The sequence below is a fragment of the Tenrec ecaudatus genome, chromosome X (genome assembly GCF_050624435.1).
Source record: "Tenrec ecaudatus isolate mTenEca1 chromosome X, mTenEca1.hap1, whole genome shotgun sequence".
NCBI lineage: Eukaryota > Metazoa > Chordata > Mammalia > Afrosoricida > Tenrecidae > Tenrec > Tenrec ecaudatus.
This window is the reverse complement of record NC_134548.1, coordinates 79,785,958-79,810,738: the sequence shown is the minus strand read 5'-3', so window position 1 is coordinate 79,810,738 and position 24,781 is coordinate 79,785,958. Positions and strand designations below refer to the sequence as shown.

Here is a 24,781-nt window from a genome sequence, read left to right as displayed (position 1 = left end):
CTAAATCCATAAATATATCCACGTAGATCTATTTCATCACCATATATACTGTTCTTTAGTTTTATACCTCTCCTTGTTTCAAGTCACAATAAAGTAGATAGACTTCCCCTGCTCATAGTTTATGCTTAACACTCGGGCACCATTAAGATCTCTCTTCTAAAACTCCTACCAAAGTACCAGCCATGGGAGGGGGGGCCTGATCCCCAAGGGCTCAATACAAAGTAAATGTCTAGAAAAGAATGATGGCAATATATGTACTAATATGTCTGATACAATTAATGTATGGATTGTAACAAGAGTTGTAAGAGCCCCCGATACAATGAGCTTTAAAAAAAAAAAAAGTACTAGCCACCATAAGAGGCCGCAAGCACTGAAACTGCATACTTGTTAGTGACTTCTTTAGAACTGTGGCTTACTATTTATCTTGTTGTGTTAGATGCCATTCTACTACTCAGTTCTACTGATCACAACCCTGGACACAAGAGAACAAAACTGTTTAGTCCCGTGCCATCCTCACAATTGTTATGTTTGAACCCACAGTTGCAGACACTGTGTCAATTCATCTCCTTGGCAGTCTCCTTTTTTATCACTGACTCTCCACTTTACCAGTCAGGCTATCCTTTTTCCAGGGCTGCTCTCTCCTGACATGTCCAAAGCATGTGAGAGAGTCTCACCATCCTCCTTTGTAAAGAACATTCTGGATAGACTTCTTCTGAGACAAATTTATTTGTTCTTCTGACAGTCTGTGGGACCTTCTACATTCTTTGCCCGAACCATAATTCAAATCCTTCGGATCTGTTTATCTACTCATAAAATTATGCTCTCTCTAAATAACGGAATTTTATTCAACACCACAAAAGACCTTAGGTACTCAATTACTCGCACAATGTATAAGCCTATTTTAAATTATTAGCCACTATCTATTTTAACCAAAAAAGTGGATGACACAATAAACTTGACCGCTTTCCTTCTACTACCATACCACATAGACAAAATACCCAGCCATACCACCTTCAACATACTTCTAATGCTTTACGATACAAACGGACTGCTTCTTCAATGTTTCCCTGTTCTCTTTTGATATTCGCTAGGTTATTCAGAGAATCTGCATGAGTGGGACATAGACGGAGAGCTGTATTATAGCAATCTTCTGCTTCAGCAACCTGAAAAAAAAAAGGTTGAAAAGCTATACAGGAGAATAACAGACATTACTGATACGTTTTTATGACAATCCTAACCATTGTTAGTCTAAAAATAACAATATTTTCTAGCAATTCTGGAGTTCTAATATTCCAGAAAAATTAGGATTTTTGCTTTTCTTTCCCTCAACCAAACACCACAATAAAAGAATTTATCATCTCGCTACTTAATAACAATATGTACAGAAAGATGTTTTAAATCCTATCAGGTAACAAAGAAATAGACTGAGTGAAAATCCTTACACTGCCCTTCTCTTTGAGAGCATTGGCTAGGTTGCAGTAAGCATCAGGAAAATGTGGTTGCAGTTCAATAGCTCGCCGGTAGGTGTCTATTGCCAGATCTATCAGTCCTTGCTCATAGTATACACAAGCCAGGTTGCCGTGCACCACTGCATGATTTGGACTCAAGCTTAGGGCACGAAGGTAAGCTGCCACAGCTCTGTAAATAAAAAAAACAAACAAACACCCACACAAAAAATACTGCTTTTACTGGACGCTTTGTTACAATTAAATCATGCTACACTATACCAGAGTATCAAGTACTTGTAATTAACTACAATTAATCCATACTATTATTAAAACTTAAACCAAGATTTTCCGTATTACATGTCTTCCAACATTAACCTTTTCTATTCCCCCATAAGAAAACGGGCTTTCCTTTAACAACAAAGTTAACAGACAAGATGTACTTAGCTTTTTTCTAAATCAGATTCAAAGAATACTCAAGCCCTTTGGTTCTCAACCTTCCTAACACTACAGCCCTTTAATCCAGTTCCTCATGTTGCAGTGACCCGCAACCATAACATTATTCTCATTACTTCATGACTATAATTTTGCTACTGTTATGAATGGGTGACCCCTGTGAAAGGGTCGTTCGACTCCCCAAAGGGTCACGACCCACAGGTTGAGAACCGTTGCTCTAGCCTAAGAAACAATAATTTCCTTTGCAATAAAGGAAATCTCAACTAAACTCCCAATAAGGATGATAATGGATCTCAGGAACGCCAACAATAAAAACATGTTGGGCAGCAGTATCTATAAAGAAAAGATAACACAGCTGACACTGTGGGCAAGGAGAGACATATTAGAAAAGTCAATTTATTTCAATGAATTGTCATCATTTAAGTCAAAACTCTCCAGTGCCAATATAACAAAAGCTGAGGAAAGTTTATCAAATATCAAAACACTCACCTATCAAAAATGCGTGCCTCTTTTAAGACATTTCCTAAATTAATATAAGCATCCAGAAAATTGGGGTCAAGGGTGACAGCCTAAAAATCAAAAGACAGTTACTTAGGGCAAGTTAGGATAGTACCAAAATAAGTTCCCAATTATAACTTTTCATTTGGGAGTATTTTATACCTGCAATTATATTTTTTCTAGCATATTCAATCTTTTTAAACCCACTTATTTATTACATTTTCATCATTCCCAGACTCAGTGTTATTAAAATAACTTCTCATATAAGAACCAAAAGGGTCCTGAAGGAAAATTTTTTTAATTTTAATTTTATCAGGCCAAATAATAATTTACTACTAGTTCACAATTAACCAGCCAAATTCTTCTAAAAACTTATGGCAGGAAGTAGCAACAGCTCTTATTGAAAAGGAAATACAACATAAGGACAGCAACTAGAATTATAATATAGAGCTCAGAAAGACATGTCAACTATAGCTCTTTAATCTACAAGATTTGTTACTTCGCTTGACAAAATGGATGGATGTATGGACTGTGATAAGAGCTGTACTAGCCCCCAATAAAATGATTTAAACAAAAATGTTACTTCATTAAATTTCATCCAAATAGTTTCTTAAAACACAAATGGCTGTAGAGAGAGCAATGATTCTCAACTTTTTCAGGCTCTATCACGGGACCGTTAAATCAGATCCTGTGAAGATGGGGGCAGTCATGCAAATCTTTTACAAGTTACTCATGTGAAGCCAAGTTACAGAACATCACTGATCAAGAAAGGCAGGTAATCCTACAGTGTAGTAAATGTAAACTTTAACCAAAACACTGAAAAAAGTACAACTCTGTAATCAACAACACAATTGTCTACAGTGATATATGTCACAACAAAAATGTTTTTTGGCTTTTATTATAGAAACTTCCTGCCCAAAGCAGAGGAATGTAACAACCCCCTTAGGGTCCCTATGAGCCATCTTCACCAATTAAATCATGTTCAATCTGGCTTAATCTGTATCCCACCCAAGCCCCTCTACTTGAAGATCATTTTGAAGCAAATCCCAGACAAACATCCAACCCAAAAAGTATTTGAATATATCTTAGAGATAGACATTTTTTTTCCTCTTAACATAATCACCTATGAAGGGACGTTAAGAGCCGCCAATAAATTTTTTAAAAAACATAGCCACCTATCATTTTAAAAAGCTTTTCTAACTACTAAAGTACATTCTCAATGCAAAAGTATAAACTGATGAAACATGTGCAATCCAATGACTACCACAATGCTGTCAGAGAAATAACAGTATCATGTGACTGGTTAAGCAAAGGACTACTGTTGGTTTCTATGAAGAGCACCCTGCACACAAAAGCACTTCATAAATATCAACTATTAATTTAATAACCAACCTTCTCAAAGTGATGAATGGCAAGCCAAATCTCCCCTTGTGCATTGAAAACACAGCCAAGATTACTCCAAGCTACTGCAAAGTTCGGTTGCGTCTCAATTGCTTTCAAATAACATGCCTTTAGGAGGGGTTAATGAAAGAAGATGGGAGGGAAAGGAGGTAAAGGGTAAGGGGAAATTTTGTAAAGGGGGAAAAAAAAAAAAGATTGGGGAGGGGGGAAGAAGGTGGTATCATTATTCTTTCTCTGACCAACCAAAAGTGACCCTGCAGCATAGGCTCGCTTGCGCCAAAACTAATGCGCTGCCACAGCTGGCTGCTCCTGCGCCTGCGCCACCAGAACCCAAGTGCAAACCACCATGTTCAGTTCCGCCAACCAATGACCAGCCCTTACACTGGGACTCAGCCGGGAAGTCAGGGACGATGCTGAGGGCTCTTGCTATGTTTTAAAGTGCCGTCTAGAGAGCAACACTTTAAGGCCAAATTTTCCTGCCCTCGCCATTTCTCAAAACGTGTTCTACAAGAGGTCACAGAAAAAGGAATTTTGGGATCAAATGCATTAAAAAACAAACAAACAAACAAACAAAACCCAGAAAACCCAACCTGTTTCTTCACTACTCTCTGACTTCTCTGAGCCTAACAGTTTATACAGGATTCCCTGAACTCAGTTACCATGAAACCTTTCTTTTGCTGGGCACTGTATCATGCATACTATGAACCACATGTGGGAAATGCTTCTCTAAACAATAATGCCCCAAGTATCAAGAATAATGCACTAAACCATGCTACCGAGGACAAAACCAGTTTTTACCAAAACACATGTCAGAAAGCCAGGCTATCAGTTCCACTCTCATCATGCCCATTTCCCAAAGGAGACTGAAGCTAAAACCTCACATGGCAGGATTGCACCTAGGTTGAGGCCCCTGTAATGCGAGCGCAAACATCGCTTGCGCAAACTAACAGCATCGCGTTGCGCCATCGCTGCGAACTGCTGCGCTTCATAGAACACCCCTAGACGCAGCAAACGGCCAACCAGATCCATTAATCTACAAGACAGGCCCATAGAGAATATTTGTTTAATGAGATTAGCAGGACTCAAGGTATGTTAAAACCCAATTTTATCCAAAAAAGGCTACAGAATAGGGCTGAGGGAGCCAGTCAATCAGATTACTCATCTAGTCAACCGTTCACAGGGGCTTAATCGCACGCTGCGCATTAACGCTGCGCAGCCTTTGCGCTACTGCAGGGTCACAGCGCATCATCAGAGGAGCAGAATGCTGCAATCCAAACAAAGAAGAAAAAAGGAAAAAAAAATGAACAACAAGAAGAGTTAGAAGCTTTTACTAGTAAATTAAGTCTAATAATTTTTAATATCTTAATTAACTTTTACTTATCTTTGATAGAATTGTGGCTGTAGTATAAAACATTCTCTTACATAACTTGCTTGTAAATAAAATTATTTTAAGCTGTTTCTGAAGCCACAAGACAGAAGATTCAGGCATGGAGGCAAATTGTTTGCTGTGGCAGTTACAAACCCGTTACCATATTTCTCATCATGTGACTTTTCGGTGCGTTCCTTGCTGGAAGAGGAGGAGGAGGTGTGTGTCTGCCCTAGATCCAGGCCTCGAGCTCCCTTCAGCGAGGCACCTTACGCATGGAATAGGAGGTTTCACCCACCTGAAACCTTCTAAATACAATATCAATGGTGAAAAACCAAAAACAAGAGAGAAAATAAAAACAAGATCATTAGTAAAAGTTCAACAAAGCAATTGAAATTCTTTGGATGTCTATTACATATGGGAATGAGGACAGTCTCAAGTCTGTAACATGGGAAACATGCAGAAGGGAGAGGGTTAATCAGGGCTATTGCATACAGCAGGGATTTTGCTGGAAGAAAGGCTCTTTATTCTCTACAAAGATAACTTCATTTTGCTTCCATCTACTAGGAATATGCTGGCTTGAATTTTCAAATGCACTGATTACAAAAGAAATACATTGCATTTCACTCCAAAGTATTTTCTTGTTTACTAAGTTCTCACAAAAACAGAATAACATTTTTCAAAACTAGGTGTCTCCAGAGCTCTGAAATAAAGAAGTCAGCAACCTAAGGCAGGCGCAATGTCTCAGCCTAAACCGATCTCTAAAGCTGCAGTGAAGTGCAATTCATGTTAGCTGTCCGCTTGGTAAAATCTTATCAAATATTTTTTATTGATAATCTAACATAAACTATCAATTAGATTTTTCAGCTAAAATTTAAATCAATCATATAATTCATTAGCCGGAAACCAACAAAAGGTTAATCCCTGTGTCAGCAGAATTTATGGGTATGCACATAAAATCAGTGCCTTTTAACATTAGATTGTGCTGAAAAAAACCTTTCCCTCCCTGAATAAAGCAAACAGACAGCTACGCTGCGCATACACTCCACGCATTAGCATGCGCGTGGGGCTCAGAGCAACAGGTGGGAGTTTCAGAAGCATTCTGGTTTCTCCCCACTCCTCACCCCTGCAGCGCGGTTGCGTAAGGTGGCTTGTAACAAGACAATTTCATTTATAAATGTAATTTTAAATTATACCAAAAGCTTTAATAACCCAACCTGGTATTCAAATTCATTATTTGGAAGCACAGAATGCTAAAAGCCACCTTTCCACTTTGGCAAGTTTTCTTTCGATCAGTCCATTTCCCAAACAAACCAGCTTTGTCCTTCATTTTTTTAAGGAGGCGGGGTGGGGAGGAATAAAAGGAAGGAAGGGTGAAAAGGTAGACAACTAGGATTGAAAAAGAGGAAAAAGGAACTTGGGAGAGGAAGTGTGGATAAGAAGGAGCAGGATTTTCCAATTACTAATTTGTAATCATTTTAACAGCCTTTCTTCCACTGTAAAAAAGGGTAAGGAAGATGAAGGGAGGAAGGTTAAATAAGAATTTTAAATGCCAGTATTATAGGGTAACAATTGTATGAAATTCTCCACTTACAAGTCACAAAGGACTTAGAAGAACAGCATTTTCAATGGGAACTGCATCATATAGGAGTCTGGAGCCAAATCACAGGTGCTCTGCTTGTCACCAGCAGGCAAGCCTCAGATTTGAAGTAATGTTATTTATATTCCACATAAGATGGAGCCCAATGTTATCAAGATGATAGAGTTCAATGGAGAGGCTCCAAAATGGTGCTTTTTGCTTTGCTCCCAAATTAAGAACAGGTATGCCAAAGTCTGGCCCTGCTCTAGTCTGAAGTGATTCATGCCCTATCAGTTTCCTCAAGTTCGTAAGACTGTTTAGTGAAGATAGCTCAATGAAGAGTTGAAGACTTTGCAAAAAAGTATAGGTTTTCAAAACACTGGTGTTTAAATGGGTCCTATCAAACACCTACCTTGGCTTCTTCCAAGCGACCCAGGGCTTTAAGCAGGTTCCCCAGGTCACTGCGAACACAGTACAAATCCTAGAAATTCAGAGATACTTTTGTCATTCATTATTTCTCCGATTTAGCTATTAAAAAATCTTATCATCACTTTTATGCATCTCGCTCCTTGTCATTTTACTCTTTCAACTAAAGATACTGCTTGACAAACTTAGTACAGAGCCATAATTCAAAAAAGTTTCAAAAACTCATTTCATGGTTAAACCTACCCCAAACTGACATAAAGGTATTTATACAATTTATCTGTCCCATTCAGTATGAACACATGTTTTACTCCAAAAAAAGTTTTACATATTATTGCCTTCCAATTTTAAAATATAAAAACCTGAATTTTGAAATGCATGTAGTCTGACCAATTTCAAACAGTAAACCATGGATCTTATTATAGCACCCCTTCCTCTTTCCCAATGTCAGTAAAGTTAAAAAAATATCCAATCACTCTTTCATTAAAAATTAGAATATAAATCACTTCTACATCAAAGGCTAAAAATTTTCCATAGTGGAAAAAAGTATTTAGCCAGTGAACTATCTTACAGGAAACTTGCCCTTGGACTACTGGACATCTTTAGAAGCTTTCATTTCATTTCCCCTTAAGCAGAAGGTTATCATCCAATCACTGTCCCAATCCTGGTGTCTGCCACTAGATTACTCATTAATATTAAGCGTCATTAAAGTTCAGTATGTGAATAAAAAGCAGTTGACCCTGTTTTTTATTAGAACTTCATTTGTGTTCCTTGTTATCCCAACCAATTCTTCAGGATCAGAGACCTGTCAGACTAGTGATCTTAAAATTTCATTTGTCCTATGTGCCTCTGTCTGTCGAATCCATAAGTCAAAAAGCAGAGAAAATGGCAATTGGGAAACTATTTGTAATCCCAATTGTTCCATGGGTGGAAGAGCTTTAAATGAAGTATTATAAAGTGAAAGTTTGGCAATTATGCCAAAGTTTACCATTACATAAAATCTATGTATGTGCAATTCACTGTCGTTTCCAGAGACAAGTAATTAATTTTATAAACAGTTTTAGGGACTTATATTATCATCCTCCAGATGAACCAAAGTCCGCCAGCAAAGAATACATTGTCCCCTGGAGGACTGTAAATCGTATAATCCTAAATCAAAAGAGGGATTAATTTCAGAGCTTAAATTGTGAGAATACAGTTTGCGGAAGGTGATGGACAGTGGGAGCCCAAAATACAGTTGCGGGAACTGCATAGGAAATAAGCTTCTGGTGATCTCCCTCTGTCCTTAGTGATGGATACACAGAGTGCCTCGGAGAGATGAGCACAGAAGAACAAAGGGAGAAGCCTGACTTGAACAGTTAAAACTTTGTCTGATGCACTCTGGACCTGATCTGGTTTTCCACATTTTCTTTCTTTTTTTTTTTTTTTTTTAAATATGGAACGCTTCACGAATTTGCGTGTCATCCTTGCGCAGGGGCCATGCTAATCTTCTCTGTATCGTTCCAATTTTAGTATATGTGCTGCCGAAGCGAGCACATGTTTTCCACATTTTCTGTATTTTTGTTTGTTCATATCAGGATTTATCTCAAAGGTGTTATGTCATTGAGCAGGTCACCAAAGTTGTATTATCTATCTTTCTGTCTTTCGGCATATGAAACCCAGAATTGATGCACCTATAGAGACAGCAAGTAGAATAAGGGTTTCCAGGGGTGTGGAGGAGGGGTTGGGGGGAGGGGACGGTGGTACAGTAGTGGCGGGAGGGGGTTAAAAGAAAGATGATGTCAAGGAGTCCAGGAAGAAAAAGAATGTTTGGAACCTGATTGTGGTAGCAATTGCGCAACACTGCTTGATGTGATTAAACTATGGAATGATGTAGGTATTAACTCCCAAACAATAAAGAATATAAATAAATAAAAATAAAGATTACATTGTCCCAAAACATTCTCTTATAATCAATCGTGGGAAAATCTCATTAAGGGTAGGGTGGCACAGCTGATTCTTTTAAGTGCTGTCAATAAATTATGCACCTGGTAAAAAGCTAAATTGGTTAAAAAAGGGCAAAAAATGGCAGGATGTATTTACAACAGTGACCCAAAAAATGTAGCTATTGAGGCTGCTTCTGTACAACCTAATACCTCATGGGATTTGGTTCCTTAGGATCATAGCTTCAAGGAACATCCCAATTAACGGGCCTACTTGCTTCTGTTCTACCTTATACTTTGTTGTGTAGTGCCCGGGGTCTTAAGAGTTTGCCCACCCAAGGCACAAAAATTGGACTCTATTCACAGAGGACCAACAGAAGGGAAAACTGCAATGTATGGCTAACTGCTCCAGGAACATGCCCCCTGTGCCAGGAGACTAAAACAACTGGATGGTCTCTGACGACTGTTACTGAACATTTTGATCAAACATTCTGTAGAAGAATCAAGAGGTAGAAATCCCAAATCAAAATTTTCATGGACTGTAACCTTTCTAAGAGCCATAGAACATGCATGAACTCCCGAAACTATTGCCCTGAGAACATCTCTAAAGCTTAAACTCAAACAGACCAAAAAAAAACAAACAAACCCAAACTCTCCTTCAGCAAGTCAATTTTGACTCATAGAGACGCTCTATGACAGAGTCGAACTTCCCCCTGTGGTTTCCAAGGCTGTGAATTTCTAAGGGAACAGAAAAATCTTCTCTTTCTCCCACGGAGAAGCCAGCGATTTCAAACTGATTTTCTGGTTAGCAGCAGAACTGATAAGCCCCCACAGCACGAGAGTTCTTCCTAGATTGAAGCTTACAGTCAAATGCCGAGAAGACGACATCAAGCTTGCTGAAGTGAAGGAGCAGCTGAAAAGAGGAAGGCCCTCAAGATGGCTTGGCACAGTGGCTACAACAATTCTGACAAACAATTGGGCAGATGACACAGGATGGGGCAATATAGATTCAGTGGCGTTAGGGTCACTGTGGATCAGAAAGGACCCGATGGCACTTAGCAGCAATAACAATAGTCAAATGCCTTTGACAAAAATGCTGAGTCTGCTCTAATATTATACTCCAATTGGCAGTGCTTAAATAACATCCTCAGAGCATTGTGGGCTGAATCACAGATGTAGTTAGCATTCTAGGAAAAATAGTTAAAAATAGTTAGGGAAACAAAGATTATTTAGATTTTGCAATAGTAAAAAAAAAGGTTATGGTAGTATTCTTGCTAACTTGTTTTTGGAAGCATTTGGTTCATTAAAGATACATAAATTTTCAAGTTATTTTCTGTGACTCAATTATAGAAATCACTATTTAAGATATAAAAAGCAATTTCAAATTTTTACACTCTGAATTATTTCTGTAATATTGGATTTAATACTTTCTTTTTGGGGGAGGGGGGATTTAATACTTTCACTGAAATTTATTCCCATGATAAAGATGCAGCCGGTGTTTGTTTACATGACTCACCCGAATAGCGTATTATACATGGCAATCCCTTTTATGGATTATGTATGAAACTATCTAATGATTCTTTATATAATGGCTTGCTAAGCAGCTTTTTTGGAACCCTTTCGTTCGCTTTGACTGTGGATGAGCACGGGCAGCTACTCGCATTCTTGCCATTATGTGTCACTACCACGTTATTTGTTACATTTTCACATGTATTACTGAACTACAGAAAAGTAGGTATTACTATGCTCTGTTCTTTTTGTTTTTAAATACAAATATGATGTTTAAATATTTGAGTGACTACCATATGTACAATGTTTGCCGGGAATGAGGGAAAGCAATGAGAGGGGGGAAGTTGTGGCTCACAATACAAGAGGACCTGGAAAGGGCAGACCTACCCAAGGACATCAAGTTTCAGAGGGTTAGAAAAAGGAAGAATGGACAGGAAACAGGGAGAAGTGTGAGTTAAGTGTTGGCAGATTGAGGGTATTGTAATGGGCGAGTTGAAAATTGGTATGAATTATTGAATGTGATGAACCTTCACCCAGTTCAAAGAAAAAGAAAAAATGGCGTAAGCTCCTGGGATGATTATTGTTGAAGAATATAAATCATAAGATTTTTCTTTAAGTGGGTGCTTAAAATGTAAACATTGTGGAGGAAGGTTCCATGGCAAGTAAACATCATATAGTAACAAAAAATTAGTTTAAGTAAAAAAAAAGTCCATTGGCACAATTACACCAGTGAGATTAAGGAGTGTGAATTTCACTTGAGAGGCAACTGAGAAGTAGCATGTGTTTTTATGCCAGAAAAAGATGAGGCGGTCTGCTCCCAGAAAGCTCTAGTCTTGGAATCAAGTTGATTGTTGTGGGTTCATCCTGGTTTGGTAGGCTTTTACAGACCTGTTGCTGTCTTTGATGGGAGTGAGTGAGTATAAATGTTGTGGGGTAGAGGTTCTAAACAGTGGTTCTCAACCTTCCAAATGCTGCGACCCTTTAATACAGTTCCCCATGTTGTGATGACCCCTCAACTATAACATTATTTTCGTTGCTACTTCACAACTGTAATTTTGCTACTGTTATGAATCGGGCAATCCCTGTGAAAGGGTCGTTCGACTCCCAAAGACGTGGCAACCCACAGGTTGAGAACCGCTGCTCTAGAACAGGGGTGTCAAACTGGTGGCCCATGGGCCACATGCGACCCCCAAGGTAATTTTTTGTGGCCCACGAAGCTCTGAAATAAAATGAAAATAGAAAAAAAAATGTTATGAAGAAAATAGCGCTTAGGGGAGATCAAGGCAATACCGTCCACACAATCCCTCATTAACCCTTTAACTACTGAAGACGAGTAGACAGTGGCCCGGTGCCTTTCCTGGGGATCTGTGGACGTGTATAAATGCGCCGACTCAGTCCCCGCAACGTTTGGAAGCGATATGTCTGCCACTCTCAAGGTCACCCAATGTAAACAGATCCCAATAGGGAAAAGGTTAAAAAGCACACTCTAGGTTGTGCTGTTATGAATCCTACCTAGCAGCAGCACTAGTTAGCATTTTTTAGAGGGAAGCCATTAGAATTGTTTTTATTAGTTACTAAGTTATATTTTCTAGTCACAAGATAAGAGCTAAGTGAAAATTAGTAGGAGGAAAGCTCCAGCAAATTTGGGCAAAAAAGAATAATTTTCATTTTATAAATACATTAAACAAAATAAATGTTTAAATAAAGGCAATTATATAGTGTTTTAATTATCCTATCCATATTCCTGAATCCTCACATCAAAATATAAATTTAACAAAATTAGTTAAATGTGATGTGGCCCACATCTTAGTTGAGTTTGACATCCCTGCTCTAGAGGGAAAAGCAGGAAAGAGATACTATCTTAGAAAGAGTAGTCCTACTAGAAGATCTAGGGAGTCCTGGTGGCACGGCAGTTACACATTGGGCTGTAATACACAAGGTATGCAGTTCGAAACCACCAGCCACTCCAAGGGAGAAAGACAGGGTTTTCTACTCCCGTACAGGTGCACTCTCAGGAACTCACAGTGGCAGTTCTACTTTGCTCCATAGAGTCACTATCGATCAGAATTGATCAAATGGCAATGAGGTTAATTTGGTTTGGTCTTTTCACAGTTAGCCTGTTGCGAACAAAGATTCTATTCATGTGTTTCTTTTAACGACAGCTCCAAGAACATTGCTGAACTGACTAAAGGATAGCACGAAAAGTCTTAACCTGAGAATGAACAGAATGAGCCAAGTTGGAGAAATGTGATTCTTTTAACAGACATTGTTTTAATTTGACAGATAAAGCAGAAATTCATGACACTGGATCTGAATTACAAGGAGAATGTCGGTATTCTTGAATTTTCTGTTGTGCATATAGGTTTGGATCAGTAAGTGGGAAAATTGGGTGGGTTTCACTATTATATTTAATGTGTTTTACTTTTTTCTAAAACGGTCTTTTCTCTTTTTTAATTCTCATAAGCTTGAAGGTAATCTATCTTTAATTATGAGTATGATATCAACTTCATTTAAAATGCTGTAATGGGCCTAAACGACATGACTAAACTTCATAAAAGATATACTGTCTAAACTAAATGGCATACAGCAGCCAAGAGTTTATAGAACCTAGAGGATAAAAATACTCAACACTTGGTTACAATGTAAAACTTTGAACTATAAAGAAGAATGCAACATCAGCATTAGAGTAGGCTTATTAACAACCTGCAATATGCAGATGATACAACCTTGCTTGCTGAAAGTGAGGAGGATGTGAAACACCTACTGATGAAGATGAAGGACTCTAACCTTCAGAATGGACACAACTCAATGTACGGAACAGCAAAGTCCTCACAACTGGACCGGGAGCTAACCTCATGATAAACAGAGATAAGGTTGAAATTTTCAAGGATGTCTTAGTCTTGCGTGGATGCACCAGGATAAGCAAATCTGTGCTCAGTGGCTGCCTTTAAAAGGTGGGCGGCAAAAAAAAGGTGGGTGAGGTTCATTGGGCACATCAGCCCATTTTTATTTCCTCAGCGTTTAGAGATGCTCAAACTCAGGTTTTAATATTCATTTTAAAGTTTAACACTCTTGAAAGCCCTAATGAGCGGTTACATGGCTGATGGAAGTAGGAATCAGACAGTGGGGTCTGGGGGTTTTACATTAGCTGTGTAAAAAAGTTAACAACCCCAAGTCTCTTCTATTTTTTGTTTTGTTTCATTGTTTTAATCGGTAACACTAGAAATAATACCACTTACTTTGAATGACCATTGTTAGGATTAACTTTTTAAGCACTTAGCACAGTGACTGCACATATAAATACAAGATAAAAACCAACATCCAAACTCACTGCCAGGGAGTCAATTCTGACTCACAATGACCCTATGGGACAGACTAGAATTGCCCCACATACACACCTTGGGTTTCTGAGGTTATAAATCTTTAGGTAGGTCGAAAAACCTCATCTTTCTCCCTCAAAACAGATGGTGGGAACGGCTGATCTTGTGGTTAGCATCCCCAAGTGTAACCCACTACTATGTCACCAGGGCTTAAGTGCTGGGCTGCTAATCACAAAGTGTCAAAAATTCACGCTCACCGGCCACTCTGCAGGAGAAAGATCAGGCTTTCCACGTTATAAAGATTGACAGCCTCTGAAACCCCAGGGGGCAGTTCTACTTCATCCCATAGGGTTGCTATGAGTCAGAACTGACTCAATGCCAGTGATTTCAATAAATGTCGGCTATTGAAGGCAGGAGGGGAGAGGGAGCACTAGAACTGATCGTGACTGCACAACTCACTTTAAAGGCGATTTAACCATGGGGGCAGGGGAATTCTCTAGGATAGACGTAGTGTTGACTGTATAATTCCTCTTGATATGATTGAATGACTAAACTATTCAATTGTAATAATATGGGAATTAGGTGCTAATAAAACTCTTGGGAAAAAAGTAAAATAAATAAAAGCTAACATTTCAGACCCAAAAAAATGTAATGAGTTATTATTAAAACCTTAGAGTTAACAGCCCATGCTTAACCCACTGTGCCGCCAATATTATTAAAACCATCTCCAAGGTTATTACTGCAAAACTAAATGGTGCGATAAACCTTAAAAATTATTCTTAAACTTTTTCTGAATTCCTTTAACTTACCTCTTAAGTTTATATCTATCCTGTCTCTAACTACACATGAACAGCTCTGAGGACGTCTTAATTTCTTTGAGAGACCCTAAAACAACTGTGCCTCTTATTCCCCAGAAAACATCTGCAATTTAGAAAAACATTTTAAATAACTAACCAAAAGCCCAATATAACTATCATCTCAACTCTAACCCCCCTTTTAATTACATTGAAAGAAAAGAGGAAAGAAAGAAAAAAGTAAGATACAGCCTAGTTTTCATATCACTGATCCAGACATTGGATTCTTAATGTAATTCCTTTGTATTTTAGCTTAGTTCCCTTTAGATAATATTCCTTGGAAATAAAACTGTTGCCAAACCTATCAAAAAGTACACAATTTTAATGGAAACAAGTGCCCCATACTTTTGTAGCTACAATAAAAGAAGATACAGAGTTTCTTACAAAAGGTAATTTTTTTGCCCTTTAATGTGACTTCCTAGATAAAAAGTACTTTTTACCATAATGCAGATCAACATTTTAAGCAGACCATTTCTAAATTTTTCATTTTATGCCATGCAAAAACCTACTTGAGTGTCTGAACTATCATTACCTTTATTTCTGTAAGGCAAAATAATAACCATTACAACTTTACTCACAGGATTGTACTGAAGAGCAGAGACGTATGCTTGTACTGCCCCTTCCATATCACCAGCTGCTACCAATGCAGCTGCCAGGTTAATATAACCATCGATGAAGTCTGGTTTGAGACGCAGTGCATGTCGATAATGCTCAATTGCTTCCTGCAATTGCCCTCTTTCCTTGTACACATTCCCCAAATTGGAATAGGCTTCTGCTAGAAGAGGGTTCTGTTTAATTGCCAGAGTGCTAAAGTGAGCAGATCTGTAAAAGGACAAAGTTTTGACACATGGGTAAACATGTTACAGAAAGAAATCTGTAGTGTCTGAAGACCCCTTGCTAATTGCTATGTAAAAATTTTTAAGCACCAGTCCTTGAGTTGACTTTCAACTCACAGTGAAGAAACATCGCAGAGCTTTCTTGGCTTTAATCTTTACGGAAGCCACGGGGTCTTTCTCCTTTATACTACCGTGGGCAGGTTGAATTGCCCCACCAGGGCACCTCTTAAATAATAGTAATACATTGTATCTTTCTGGTGCATTTAAAGAAAATTTGGGGAGAAAAAAATTTTTTAAAGAAACTTTTGGACATAAAAATTACAAAAGTGAAGGCACTCCAAATTTCAAATTAAAAAGTACTTTCCACGAGATAAAATTCTTACACTATTACCAGAGGGACTCATTGGCAGTCCTGATCGTTAAGATCAAGAAGGAAGATGTTATGTGCATGAGTCTCATTTTCCGTTTATTAGTAAAATGTAATAATACACACTTTTAAATGTCTAAATAAACCAGAGAATTTATTTAAAAGAACAAAAATTCTTTTCTTTTGATTAATTAAATCAATTAGCTCAAAGTGATCCACTTTAAAAACTTAAAGTACTTATAACTTGAATGGTTATTTACCTCCTACCACAATATATATGCCATCATTTCTGAGCATTTCAGTCCCTCAAGATTACATACCTTACAAGGCTGAGACCATTCTCAGACGTACATTAAAAATAATTCATTACCTTAACGGAATCAAGAAGGTAGTAGACCCACGTATAAACGTCTAAAAAGGTACAAATCGTGCTAAGGATACAACCACCAGCACAAAGAAGAAAATCTGACACTTGGGCTGCCACATGTCACAAGTGGGCCAAGAAAGTACATGTGAATTGGTGGCTCAATTAAAACCCAGTATTAGAAAATCTCAAGTTCAAATATTTCAGTATCATTTGTCAAGCTCGGCACCCAGAGGCAGCAATCACCAACAGGTACCCCCACATCTCCTACCTGTCCAGCCTTCGACACTGGAAGTGTATAGATGAAAGTAATAAAAGAACACCAGTATTGTCTGGCTCTTGTCTCCAGAGCTGCATGCAGTGTCTCTCAGCTGCCTCAAAATCTCCTGCCTGATATTCTCGATGTGCCAACTCAGCTAACCCTTGGAAGGAAAGCATACGTTTCGTTGGTTCTGGAGAATCATCAAAACATTTGAGGGAGGGAGGGGGGAAACAAAAAGTTAGAAATGCAAACAAAAAATGTCGAAATATGGTATATTAAACTTAAAAGATGAAAATGCTTGAAACAATGTAAAGCACCAGAGTGTTCTGCACGTTATTTATACCCCCCAAGTTAACATCAGGTGCAGAATTGGTATCTTAGATTTTTCACTCATTAATACTTTCCTTCCCAAAGTAGATAGGAATATTTATTTCCAAATGATATTAAGGTTTATGGTCAAAAATACTTTACCATTATATTATAAACCATAGGTAACACCTAAAAATTATTAAACATTATTTTTATCTCTTAGTTAACATACAAAAACAAAACATTAAAATGTGTGATTTGCAAGGTCACAAAGAGTTAATAATGCCAGAATAATCTACTGATTTTAGGTTGGTTCTGCAGGGTTAAAGAAGCTCTCCTGCTGGCACAGTGGGTTAAGGGAAAGGTCAGCAACTGGAGCCCACTAGACTGCGGGAAAAAGATGTAGCAGTCTGCTTCTGTAAAGACTTAAGCTTTGGAAACCCTAAGGAATAATTCTGCTACCTTTCTGAAAACTTACTGTCATAAAATTGATTCCAACTCACAGCAACACTCTAGGACAGAGTAGAACCACCCCTGTGGGTTTCCAAGGCTGTAAATCTTTTCAGGAGCAGAAAGCTTCCTCTTTTTCCCACAGAACTTCTAGTGGTTTCAAACTGCTGAACTTGTGCTTAGCAGTCCAACGTATAGCCCACTATAGAAGCAGGACTCCGTACTATGTCATACAGGTAAAATATATGTTGGAATAGAGACAACTCCATGGCAGGATGCAGGAGGGGTTGGTACTAGTAATTTCTACCTGTGTTCTTACTCTTTATATTACTGTGCTTACACATTTCACAATTTAAATTTTGCTAAGAGCAACCCTAGAAATTTAACATAAGGAATAAAACAAAATCAAGGTGCTACTTGAAAAAATGGCTGTGAGCAAGATAAATACATCTGTCAAGAAACAAAATATTTAAAGGGAGGGGTCATCCAAAAATTTAAAGACCCAAGATTTTACTGCTTTTTACTCATCCCCAAATCACATGGGGATTTGAAGTGGCTAAATCATAGTTTTAACACTAGCATTTATCAAAGAGCTCTAGAACTGACTAAAGGATTAAGGCACTGTACACAGCAAGCCGTTACCTACAACTGTAATTGTTAAGGGGAGGAGGGATGCTGAAATAGAAAACATTTGATAAAAGCTCAACAACCAAATGAAAACATTTTGTTCCATGTAAGTGGCTTAATTCAGATAAGGGGTATAGCAAAAGCCCAAAATCAGGTGAAAGGGGGGGGCTAGCAAACTGCCCAACTCTCAATTATAAACATTTATCTAAACAGCAATCTGTTACTGGGAATTTGACCAAGCACTTTCTTAAACAATATGCCTAGATCTATCTAGATGGTTGAAATGGGAAGCCATGGACAAAGGGCTTAAACTCAAACAAGGTCACAGTGACAAACTCAAATTTAAGTCTACCACCCCAATCACTCAAGCTCCTGTATGTTCTGTGTACTAGGGCAAGTAAGTAAATTTCCTTCGACACAGCTAACAGGCTCACATGTGACTCTGGGGGAGTTTAAGGTCTCTGATAGAAACGAGAAAATTACATTTTAAACCAGTCTCCAGAACTTACTAGCAAAGTATTTTAACACATTACTTTGACATTTTCAAAGCTGCTTGTGTGCGATTTTAACATTTGAAATGACGACTTCCTCAAATGAAATAATACACGCAGGAAAGGGCATGCAAACACAGAATCAGAATCTGAAGTCTTAAAGAATCACTGCGGGGGCAGAGGAGGGCATCACTATTAATCCCACTACCTACAATTGTAATTATTATTGAAGACTCACCTATTACTTACAACATAATATCCAAAAAGAACAAACAAAACCTTTGACACATTTCAATCAGTAAACAAAACAAACTCCCGGGAAATCTTCGAACTACAGGCGAATCCCCCCGCCCGCTCGCGCTCACTCGCCCTCGCCCTCGCCCTCGCCCTCGCCCTCGCCCTCGCCCTCGCCCTCGCCCTCGCCCTCGCCCTCGCCCTCGCCCTCGCCCTCGCCCTCGCCCTCGCCCTCGCCCTCGCCCTCGCCCTCGCCCTCGCCCTCGCCCTCGCCCTCGCCCTCGCCCTCGCCCTCGCCCTCGCCCTCGCCCTCGCCCTCGCCCTCGCCCTCGCCCTCGCCCTCCCTGGCTCAACCTGGAAAGACAACTGAAGGAAACTCCTAGAATTTGATTGGGTTTTTGTTTCAGTATCAAATGCTTTCCAGTGAATTGTCTAAAAGGGCAACTGCCTTGCAGTTGTGCAGCTACACTCCAGTTGCTTTACAAACTCTTCAAGCAGGGGTGAAACGTAAAGAAAAATTTTTTTTAATGCATGCCCTATTAAAGAAAAAAATGAGATACTGGGCAAAACAGAATGGGGATGGAAGCCGGGTAGCCAGGGCGGCAGAGGCAGCGGCGGAGGAAGACGGTGAGAAAGCAACACAGAGCGAGATTTCAGTAGCAGGATGGTCAATGCGAAAGCAAAAGCCCCGAGCAGGTCTATCCAAGGGCTCCGAACTGGACCGCGGGGCAGACACCCTTTCCCAGGAAAGGGCGTGGTTCCCCGCGGGAAGGAAGGGGGACTAGGGTGGGAAGTCCGGCCGCGGGGCAGCGTGTAGAATTGGGCGACAGCAAAGGGGAGCCCTGGAAATTTCCAATCCGAGGCCGGGCCACGCAATGAAAGAGCACTAGCATGGCACTGCCCAGCGGGGTGCTGCCCAATCTGCCCTCTTCTCGGAAGCCTAGGACTAACCAGCGAGTTTCCGTTCCACCTCGGGTGATGCAAAGTGGAGCTGGGACTACATCCCAAAGGCACCCCGGCCTCCACTGACGGGGAAGAACCCAGCCCGGCTCGACGGGGCGGGTGGAAGAGAACGTGGAGAGGTGGCCGAGGGCCCCGGACTGGAATTCGGCGAGAAATCAAGGGTGAAGCAGGAATAAAGAGCAGGGATTCCAAAGCACTGCCCTCCCCACGCGCACGTGTGCTCGAAGAGTCCTGCCTGCAAAGCCGAGTAGGCGCATTTCTAGCACTACGAAGCGAGCAACGGGGCAAAACAAATGAAAAGGGCGATGCTTGCGAAAAGGAAGGAGGAAACGCCGGCCGTATGCGGGAAGAACGCGCACAGCTCAGCAATGCCACTGATGTAATGGGGGTGGCCGGGGGAAGGGAGGGGGCCGGGAGGCGCATAGAACGGCGCGAGACTCAATGGGCGGATGCAAAGGTAGAACGCGACACCAGTACCTGTGCTGTCGGCCACGTTGCCCACGGAAGACGCCATCTGAAGCTTCTTGAGGGAAAGCGAGGAGGGCGTAATGGAGTCCCGCCGCCGCCGCCACTAGTGGCACAGGACGTTTCTGGAGGTAGTGGTCAGAGGGCGGCAGCTGTACCACTTGCTCTGGAAGGAATAAGCAGCAGGAGCCGTTATAGGTTTCGAATCTTAGGGACCCGATTTGGCCATTTACCTTCACGGTCTTGAAATGGCGGCGACGGCTCCTTGGCCGAAACAACACGGGCCGGAACTACTTTCTGTTGCAATCAAGTACCAGAGCGGAGGTAGCGCGGTAGGCAGCTGCTCAAATGCCTAGGATCAAAGAGTATTGCTCTTATGTAACCTTCCGCGCAGGACACATTGCGACAAACACGACTGTGTAGAGAGCGCATGCGAGAAACACTGTCAACTGGTTATGGAATACACAGTCTAGGGCAAAAGCACCCAAGTTTGATTTTGTTTTGTTTTGTTTGTTTTGTTTTCAGTAGTGGAGGATTCCGTTTCTAAATTCCATGCATATGTTGCAAACATTTTTGCGTAAGTGACAGTGTTAGCAATAATGTAAGCTTTCCTATAAATGCCAAAGGAAAAATTTCTAATTAAATAAATAAGTGCCAAAGGAATCTAAAAATAGTTTCATCAATATCTACACAAAGTGATAGTTATAAAACTGATGGTTGCAAATCATGGATCAATTCTAAGCAAGTAAATATAAGCAATTACATGTAAATACTGAAATGCAGCGCGATGACAGAGGAGGTTCCAACCTGAACATGTCTTAATTCTGAAACCAGACATTGACGAAAGTGACTGATACTTTCGCAGAGCCAAATAAATGCAAACCTCGCAGATGTGGGCCATCTCTCTCAAAATTGCACAGTTGTTTAAGGAATACCAGATAGTTCTTCCCACAGTAATGGGGCAGATGTCCATGAATCAGGTATATCCTATAAGAATTTTAACTTGAAAGTCACTCATAAAAAATCGTTAAATTAGGGGAGGAGACGAGCCAGTCAGGGTGCGACCTTCAGGACCAGTGGTAAGAGTGGTGATACTGGGAGGGTGGAGGGAGGGTGGAGTGGAAAGGGGGAACCGGATTACAAGGATCTACATATAACCTCCTCCCTGTGGGACGGACGGACAACAGAAAAGTGGATGAAGGGAGACGTCGGGCAGTGCAAGATATGACAAAATAATAATTTATAAATTACCAAGTTTCATGAGGGAGGGGGTAATAGGGAGGGAGGGGGAAAAATGAGGCGCTGATGCCAGGGGCTTAGGTGGAGAGCAAATGTTTTGAAAATGATGAGGGCAATGAATGTACAAATGTGCTTTACACAATTGATGTATGTATGGATTGTGATAAGAGTTGTAAGAGCCCCTAATAAAACGATTTTTTAAAAATCGTTAAATTACTCATATCTGCCAAAAAGCCATGGTACTTTTGAGTTGTGAGTCCATAGCCACCAAATAGCTCTGCAAATCATCACAATCTGTGATTCCATTGAGCTTAACACAGTTCAAAAAAGACAGATGAATTCACCTGCAATCTACCTAAACCACATAGCTAGATACTGAATTGCTTTTGCTTCCTTGAACAAGTCACCTCTTATGATCTTACTGCAGTTTCAAGTCCACCGTTCAGATACATTGTCACATTAGTATTAATTTATACATATCTTGTTTCAGGAAAGTTTGAAAGCAGTTTGCCTTAAATTATACTAATTTCAACAAGAGATTAATATAAGCCACTGGAGGCCACATTTTTTATCTCTCTGCATCCTTTATTTTTTTAAATTCTGGATCTAAGAAAACAGGTCAGTTAAATTCTTCAATAAGTTTTTATATCCATAATTAAACAGTTTGGAATGTCGGAAAGAAATTGAACACACACACACCAGGGGGATGAACAACAAAACATGGGTGAAGAGATACAGCAGATGGTGTAAGATATAAAAAATAATTTTAAAAGATATAAAAATAATAATTTATTAATGGTTCACAAGGGTGGATGGGTGGGGGAGGGAGGGAAAAAGGAAGAGCTGATACTAAGGGCTCAAGTAGAAAGAAAATGTTTTGTAAATGATGGTGGCAACATATGTACAAATGTGCTGGATAAAATTAATATATGGATTGTCATAAGAGCCACCAATAAGAAAAAAAAGAGCCACCAATAAGATGATTTGCTTAAAAAAATAAATTGAAGAAGAGTTCAAAAAATATATTTTAATATAGTCAAGTGGATGAGCACAGAAAAAAATCATATGATCATTTCTTCCATCACATAATCAAGAGTCACATCACAAAGCGAAAAAAAGTTCACTGCCCAAACTCTCCTGGAAATTAAGTACCAACCTCTCTCTCCTCTTCATTGGATTTAACTGGCAGTGTCTTTTCTTTTCCTCTCACTAAAAGTGCCCCATCTGCGGGGAATAAACTCAGCTTTTCAATTTTTACATATACTTCTCAAATTCTATTGGCAAATGTTTGAGTCTGACTGATTAGTGACTGTAAACTAATTAAGAAAAACTCTTTATCTTGGTAAATGCCAAATCAAGCCACCTGCATTTGATATTTTGTGCTCTAATATCCTGAGAAAAGAATCAGATGTTATGATATAATTTGTTGCTAGGGAAAGTTCACCTGGGCTCAATAAGAAATTAACCATTTTGGAATCTTAAAAACTCCGTTCCAGGTACCTTCTAGAAATTGCATCTGGAAGGTTTAGTTTCAAGTCATCAGATAACACACCTCCAGCCGATCAAGTAATCATTACTAGTGTGTGTATAAGGTACTGGGGGGAGGGGAAAATGAGGACCTGATGCCAGGGGCATGGGTGGAGAGCAAAAGTTTTGAGAATAATGAGGGCAGCAAATGTACAAATGTGCTTGACACAATGGATGGATGGATGAATTTTGATAGGATTTGTATGAGCCCCTAATAAAATGATTTTTTTAAAAACGAGGAGCTGAAACCAAGGGCTCAAGTAGAAAGCAAATGTTTTGAGATTGATGATGGCAGCAAACGTACAAATGTGCTTGACACCATGGATGCATGTATAGATTGTGATAAGAGTTATGCGAGCCCCCAATAAAATGATTGGGAAAAAAAGGTGCTGGGAGGTGCAGGAACACGAAAATGATCAAAAAAAAATGAACAACATGACAAGATCATTGCCCTTAATGAACTTGAAGCCTAGCTACTAGAGAACAACAAAAGAGAGTATTATTTAAATGATAAAATATGTGTGGATAATAATTGCCTCCATGAACAACTGCTTCCTTTGCCAATAAAAACAAAACAAAATGATGGTTTCACGGTAAAAAGAAAAAAAAAGAACTGGATGTGCCTGGCTATCAGCACTAAACATTTGATCCAAAACCCTATGCAAATTTCCTTATCAGACAGATTAAAAGATAGGACAACATTTTGAATTCTTTTTTTAAAAAATTTTTTTTATTTTAACAATTTATTGGGGCTCATACAATTCTTTTCACAGTTCATACATATACATGCATCAATTGTATAAAGCACATCTGTACAGTCTTTGCCCTAATCATTTTTTTCTCTTTTCTTCTTTTACATTTTATTAGGGACTCATACAACTCTTATCACCCTCCATACATATACATACATCAATTGTATAAAGCACATCCATACATTCCCTGCCCCAATCATTCTCAAGGCATTTGCTCTCCACTTAAGCCCCTTGCATCAGGTCCTCTTTTTTTTCCCCCCTCCCTAAAAATATGGAACGCTTCACGAATTTGCGTGTCATCCTTGCGCAGGGGCCATGCTAATCTTCTCTGTATCGTTCCAATTTTAGTATATGTGCTGCCGAAGCGAGCACATTTTGAATTCTTATATGAAATCCATACTTTCTGAATCCCATGGAAGCTAGAAGAACCTTTGAAACTATTGCCCTAAAATAACCTTTAAGCCTTGAACCAAAAATACCCCTAAAGGCTTCTGGAAAACAAACAGTGGTTTAGCATAACTAGTCAAGGATGTCTGCCTTGAGTACTGGGGTTTTTTAAATCCACCTATAATGGATCAAACTGACAACTTGAAAGATTAGAAAGGAAATGTCAGGGGCAATGAGTTTATGTGAATGAAGGAGGAACAATGCAGACAAGGAAGGTGAGAATGGTGGCATAGCCTGAGGACCTTCATCAATGTCACTAAATTATACATGTAGAAATGATTGAATGGGCGCATGTTCTCACAACAACAAGTTATGTTAATTCTGTTCTTTTCTAACAATACCTGGGGGCGGGGGAGCAATCACTGCAGGCTACAGAGAGAGGGAGGGAGGGCTGAGCTGGGCATTTGTATATTCTCTTTTATAGCTGTAGGGCTCTTTTTCTTTTCTCTTCTCCCATATGTATGCAATTTATTTTTAATTTAGAAATCAGCTGATTCTTAAATTCCAATTCACCTTGGCCACAATGATAACTCCATTGATAGTATATTAGTTTTCTATTGCTGCATCACAAATCACCACAAGTTTAGCAGCTTAAAACAACATACACTGCATTTGGACAGTCACACCAGAGGTGGGCAAGGAAGCAGAGCCCTGCACAGCAACACACACCACTAC

General features: G+C 39.5%; 1 protein-coding gene and 2 non-coding genes across 4 annotated transcripts in view; all 3 read right to left on the bottom strand.

Moving 5' to 3' along the window:
- The window catches only part of OGT (O-linked N-acetylglucosamine (GlcNAc) transferase), a 68,797-nt gene extending 48,367 nt beyond the window's left edge, over window positions 1-20,430 (bottom strand). The window contains exons 1-8 of one of the 2 annotated variants that reach the window (XM_075539711.1): window positions 20,154-20,430; window positions 16,612-16,792; window positions 15,352-15,595; window positions 7,158-7,226; window positions 3,792-3,908; window positions 2,391-2,470; window positions 1,443-1,638; window positions 1,023-1,163 (exon numbers count right to left, since the gene is read on the bottom strand). In XM_075539711.1, the coding sequence (XP_075395826.1) occupies window positions 1,023-1,163; window positions 1,443-1,638; window positions 2,391-2,470; window positions 3,792-3,908; window positions 7,158-7,226; window positions 15,352-15,595; window positions 16,612-16,792; window positions 20,154-20,190 (1,065 nt within the window). In that variant the 5' untranslated portion in view covers window positions 20,191-20,430. The remainder of the gene's footprint in view (window positions 1-1,022; window positions 1,164-1,442; window positions 1,639-2,390; window positions 2,471-3,791; window positions 3,909-7,157; window positions 7,227-15,351; window positions 15,596-16,611; window positions 16,793-20,153) is intronic. The other variant, XM_075539712.1, reaches the window with a different exon arrangement.
- LOC142435194 (U6 spliceosomal RNA) lies at window positions 8,598-8,704 on the bottom strand. The gene has a single exon (XR_012781299.1). It is a non-coding gene; the product is annotated as a U6 spliceosomal RNA (small nuclear RNA).
- A 3,494-nt stretch (window positions 20,431-23,924) lies between the features above and the next one.
- LOC142435188 (U6 spliceosomal RNA) lies at window positions 23,925-24,031 on the bottom strand. The gene has a single exon (XR_012781293.1). It is a non-coding gene; the product is annotated as a U6 spliceosomal RNA (small nuclear RNA).
- Window positions 24,032-24,781: the final 750 nt, after the last annotated feature.